General features: G+C 46.5%; 1 protein-coding gene across 2 annotated transcripts; it reads left to right on the top strand.

Annotated features, from left to right (window-relative positions):
- The first annotated feature begins 696 nt into the window (after positions 1-696).
- zgc:114130 (uncharacterized protein LOC570332 homolog) lies at positions 697-4722 on the top strand. Of its 2 annotated transcripts, none has more exons than XM_062552582.1 (2): positions 697-889; positions 2346-4722. In XM_062552582.1, the coding sequence occupies exons 1-2, from the start codon at positions 836-838 to the stop codon at positions 3615-3617; spliced, it is 1326 nt and encodes a 441-aa protein (XP_062408566.1). In that variant the 5' UTR covers positions 697-835; the 3' UTR covers positions 3618-4722. The 2 variants fall into 2 exon arrangements, with proteins under 2 accessions (XP_062408566.1, XP_062408564.1); XM_062552580.1 differs by having other exon boundaries at positions 699-889; positions 2343-4722.
- Positions 4723-5118: the final 396 nt, after the last annotated feature.

Genomic DNA, 5118 nt, shown 5'->3' on the forward strand with positions numbered 1-5118 from the left:
GGTAGGCTACAGTTTGCGGACTGTCACAAACTTTTGGCATATTGATGAATTGTATTGACATCATCTCAGACTTTGCCTGCCAATGCATGTTTCATGACATGACCACTGTATTGATCTTATTTCACGTTAGTTTGGATTATCAACTAGTTGTCAACTCAACTCTCAGTGGTCAACAATCCTATTTAAAAAATCTAAAATTTCACAACAGGGCTATTCAATCATTAATATATGGATGCCTGGTCCCAATCAATATTGGCTAACCCTCCTTCCCCGTTTGAGTACAGTCAACACACACACAGACACACACGCGCGCGTTTGTGCTTCATGTATGTCATGACTGCTCCTCTCTGAACCGTGGGAGCTCGTGTACTTATTACCCTATCCGAGATGGAGCGCTATGCTCGTGCGAAAATAAGCAAATACACTTAGCATTTGCTAACAGCATACGGTTGAGAAAAGAAGTAAGTAAGTAAGTGCCAAAGTTCGCCGTTAAATGTGGCGGTCCGAAGCTACAATATCTACAGTGGTGCATGCAATGCACTGACAGTTAAGGTTAAAACTTGCAACAAGTGATGCACTGACATGTATTTGTAAGAGAGTTGCACACGAACAGTTGAGTCACGTAGGCGGTGCAAACGACGCAAACAACTTGGCTACTCAACTTTTGTTACGAGGAGGTGTGGCTATGTTACAGTGCAGCTTTAAAACCACACGTGGGTCGACGGAAAAGTTTTGAAGTCCAACACAGAGAAGTTTGCAAGGATCGTCAAAGAAAGAAGAGAGAGGTTTATCTGTCGAAAGCTTTATACGACCTAAGCCTTTGCAAGAAGGGGAAATGCCGTCGTACGCTCTAAACCAGTTTATTGATTTGGATGAAGTTCTGTGCAAGGTAAATTGAGTTTTTCTCCGCAGTGCAGTTAGTTGTCTACACAACATTAGCTAACTTTAGCTGGAAGTTATACAGCATGGCCATTTGTGTTTAAGTTCGTTGAAAGTATTCTTGAGAATGATTCCGACGCCAGAATTATGTTATGTTACAAGGCTGGTGGGGAAAATAGCGAAGTTGCCCGAAAGTTCTCGGTAACGTTATGCAGCGCTAGCTTACGGTCAAATAGCTAGCGAACAAGTGGTTTTCTCTTTAAAAGTATGCCATTTAAAACGTATAGTGCGGCCTAATTGTTGAATATACGGATTGTTGTGTGTAAACAAGTCAGTGTGCAATTCCATCAATCCATGAAAATCGTCTGGTAAATGCACATATTTCTCAACCAGTTTGGCCAACAGAAATTGCAAAATGATAGCCTGTCGTTTGCTAACGTTAGCCAGCATGCAAACAAGATTGCGCCTTTTGTTTTGCATAGTGTTGCAACATATTGGATAGCGGTTAGGTCAAAGCCTGCAATTTGCTGACTACACTTCAGCTTGCCTTATTTGTATATCCCGTGTGTTTCCATAAATGTTGCATCGATGTATCTGTATTAAAGAAAGTGAGTGGTGACACGTTTCCCTGTGCCCCATTTTGAACGTAAACAAGTGGGATTTGCCAAGTAAGAAATTCTAACGTAGCTGACTGGCTAGTTAGCGTTAGCGCACTGACACTCGGCATAACAGTTACAACCTGTTGTCCAAGTTTTATGTGTTTGTTTACACAATGTTACCTACGTTTACTTCAGTGATCGCAAACGTCCTACCTCTAAACGGGCACATGCTAGCATGTTCTGATACTTGCAAGGTTTGTTCGATTTTGCATGTTGGTTTTACACAGGGCGAGGTAATATTACTGTAAACGTTAACGCTACTCCGCTGAAGTCGTCCTAGCTGATTAGCCAATGTTACGCTAAATGACAGACTGGTTGATGTTTGGAACGTGCAAGTTCGTCTTTTGCAGCGTTTTTGGAACACATGGCATCGTGGACGTTATATTTGTTAGCATGAAGTTTGTCAAGCGAAAAGCCACCATGATGCGTCGGCTTTTAGAATGGCACGTTTGACTTGGTTCTTGGCAACCAGAGAACAGTGTACAGTGGTCCGTTATCTTTCTGTGTGAAAGTAGAGGCACGTTTCAACATTAGTTCAAACGACGTGAGGTGTAATTTAACGTGAGTTGACTGTACAAAAGTAACTTTACACGCAGTTGAAGTAAGATACGTGATATAACATGACTGCAACTAAGAAACCGTGGTCTTGTTTTTTTAAAGTATGTAAACTTAGTTGGGCCGTGGAGTGTAGTCAGCTGGTGCTTATGACATGTTGAATTGCGTCCTTGAAATTACCATGAGATGTGATTGTGTTGGCAGTAAATTTAAAAGCACTTTTTTGTTTGTTTTTTTTCCCTCTTGCAGCAGCTTCTCAGTCTTGACCTCCGGGAACCTCCAAAGATGTCTGCCTTGCCGGTTTCACCAGTCGGCCACAAAAAAATCAGACCCCCCTGTTCCTTCTCTTCGTCGTGCCTGAGCGACTCCAAAGTCAGCGCTGCGGGGACCACAGGCCATTGGGGGCAGCCCGCCGACGTGCCTCTTCCCTCAAACTGGAACAAGATGTCGTTCTGGGCCGAGCGGTCGGTCAGCATGGTGGAGGGCAGCACCAGCAGCCTGGGATGGGCCTCCATGGAGCCCGGCAGCTGCAAGCCGGCCTCGGCCAGCTCCTGCACTTCCCTGCCGTCCGCGTCGATGGCGGCATCCGCAGCCACGTCCACCACTTCGTCGCGCTACAAGACCGAACTCTGTCGCACGTACGCCGAGCGCGGCATGTGCAAGTACGGCAGCAAGTGCCAGTTCGCCCACGGCCTTGACGAGCTGCGTGACCTCAACCGCCACCCCAAGTACAAGACGGAGCCCTGCCGCACGTTCCACTCGGTGGGCTTCTGTCCGTACGGCATCCGCTGCCATTTCGTGCACAACAACGAGGACGAAGACGACCAAGTACAAACACACGCTCGCCCGAAGCATTTTTCCGCGTCCTCCTCCGCAGGCCGTGTCCCATCCCAGCGTCCCCCTCTCCTCAAACAGAGCTTCAGCTTCGCTGGCTTCCCCTCCAACCATCCGCCGCCGCCCGCCATGGACCATACCCTGCCCCACGCCTTCCTGCGCGCCCCCTCCATCTCCCCGCCGGCCTCGTCCGATCTCTCCGAACTGCTCTCGCTCGCCTTCCACGACGTGGACGTGGCCTCGGCATCCCTGGTAGCCGCCGCGGCGGCGGCCACCGCCGCGGCTTTGGAGGCCGCCGTCTGCGATCCCCAGCCTCAGTTCCTGCCCTCGCCCGACTCTGGCTGCTCCTCCTGCAGCCTGGCCTCCTCCTCGGCGCTCCCCTCCCCCCCACACAGCCTGCTGGAGCCGGCCGAGAGGTGCCTGCAGCAGAGCCCGACCGGGGGCCCCGGGGCCATGCTGACCGCCACCTCCTCCTCCTCGTCCGCCGCCATGGGGGTGCGGAGCCTCTCCCACACGTCACTCTCCGACCATGAGGGCGGGTGTGGCAGCTCCGCCAGCAGCCTGAGCGGCTCGGATTCCTGCGCCTCGGGGTTCGAGGGCGTCGGCAAGCGGCTGCCCATCTTCAGCCAGCTGTCCGTGCCGGACGACGGCTTCTGCAGCGAGGGCAGCAGCACGGGCTTCTTCCTGTAGATTGGGGGACTCCAGCCTTCCCACCCCCCAAACCCCCCCTGTTTTTTTCTATTTGAAAGATCTAGCATATACTGTGGTATATCTACTGTATTGTACAGGCAGGTGCCTTGACACGTTTATTTTTTCTTTTTGTGTAAAGAAGGAGATACAATCGACAGGGTGGAAAGAGAATCAGTGGTGTAAAGCATATTGTACTTTTGTTTTGTTGAAAGAAGACGAGATGACCATCTCTAATGGTGTGGCCTTAAAAACAGGCTGTTAAAAATGACATGCAGTATCGCTGAAAAAAAAGCAAACATTTGAGTAAACAGTAAAAAGTAGGAATTTCAATGTGAAAAGCCAAAGACCAGGGTTTAAGAGTTATCAAGTTTGTTGAATGAATTCAGTGTTTGTCGTTTTATACTTTTTGGATAAAGGCGCTTTTTCCAATGCATACAGTGTTCAGACGTGCCTAAACGCAGCCCTTTTCCAAACTGGCTGCAGTTTTAAAATACTAAAGTGCCTGTAAGTTGTTTTAACAGGTTTTTGTTAAGCTGCAATATCATTGTGTGTTGAAGGGACCTTTTTCTGTTTGTTTTTTTTCCTTGTCTAACTTTTTGTACTGATCAATGCTTCATGGTTCTCTAACTAGATTTTGAGACGATGGCTTGACTTTGTTTTTCCCCCCGCAACTTTAACTACATAGAAACTGGGTGGCTTAATGTAAAAAAAAAAGAACGTATTTGGTAGTGGAGGGTTACTGATTTGAAGGGGGTGGGAGGGGGTGCTATCGTGGGTCACTCAAGCCCCTGGTGTAGTGAATTGTATTGTGTATATTTTAGTGTCTACAGACATCTAGGAAACAAGTAGTGTACTTTTCTTTTCTGTTTCTGACCATTTTTATAGCTGTTCACAATGATGGGTCCCGTATTTCTTTTGATTGTATGAAATGCCTTTTGGTGGCTGTCATGTTACACACCGTAGTGTTTAAGGAGAATCTTTAGTAAATTAATTTTTATTTATTTTATTGTATTTATAGAGAACATGCATTGTGTTTCCTTGATGTTTAAGTTTAATATATTGGTTTCCTTTTTGTACTGAAAAATAAACCTTTTTTAAGCGCAAATTTGTGATCTTGATTTTGAGGGATTGCATGGTCTGTCCAAACTCATTCTTCTTGTGGCATCTACCATAGTTGAAAAACTTCCAGCAGTGGTGTGAACATTTGCCCTGTCAGATACTCCATAGATCAGTGCTATTCAACTTACCAAATCTTAACGCCTGTAGGATTACAATGTAATTTACTGAACTTAAATTCAGATGAGGTTTACACTACGCACACCTCCAAACAGTTTGTGATGTGTTGAATTGGGCCTAGGTTGCTCATACAGAGATGTTTCTTAACTTTATGCTACATATTCACTTTAAGCTATTCACTTTAGACTACATATTCACTTTGTTTACAATGGAACACAGTGGATCAGTTCTGACAACATCAAAATGCGGAAACTTCTCCACTATT

Source organism: Sardina pilchardus, chromosome 13 (genome assembly GCF_963854185.1).
Source record: "Sardina pilchardus chromosome 13, fSarPil1.1, whole genome shotgun sequence".
NCBI lineage: Eukaryota > Metazoa > Chordata > Actinopteri > Clupeiformes > Clupeidae > Sardina > Sardina pilchardus.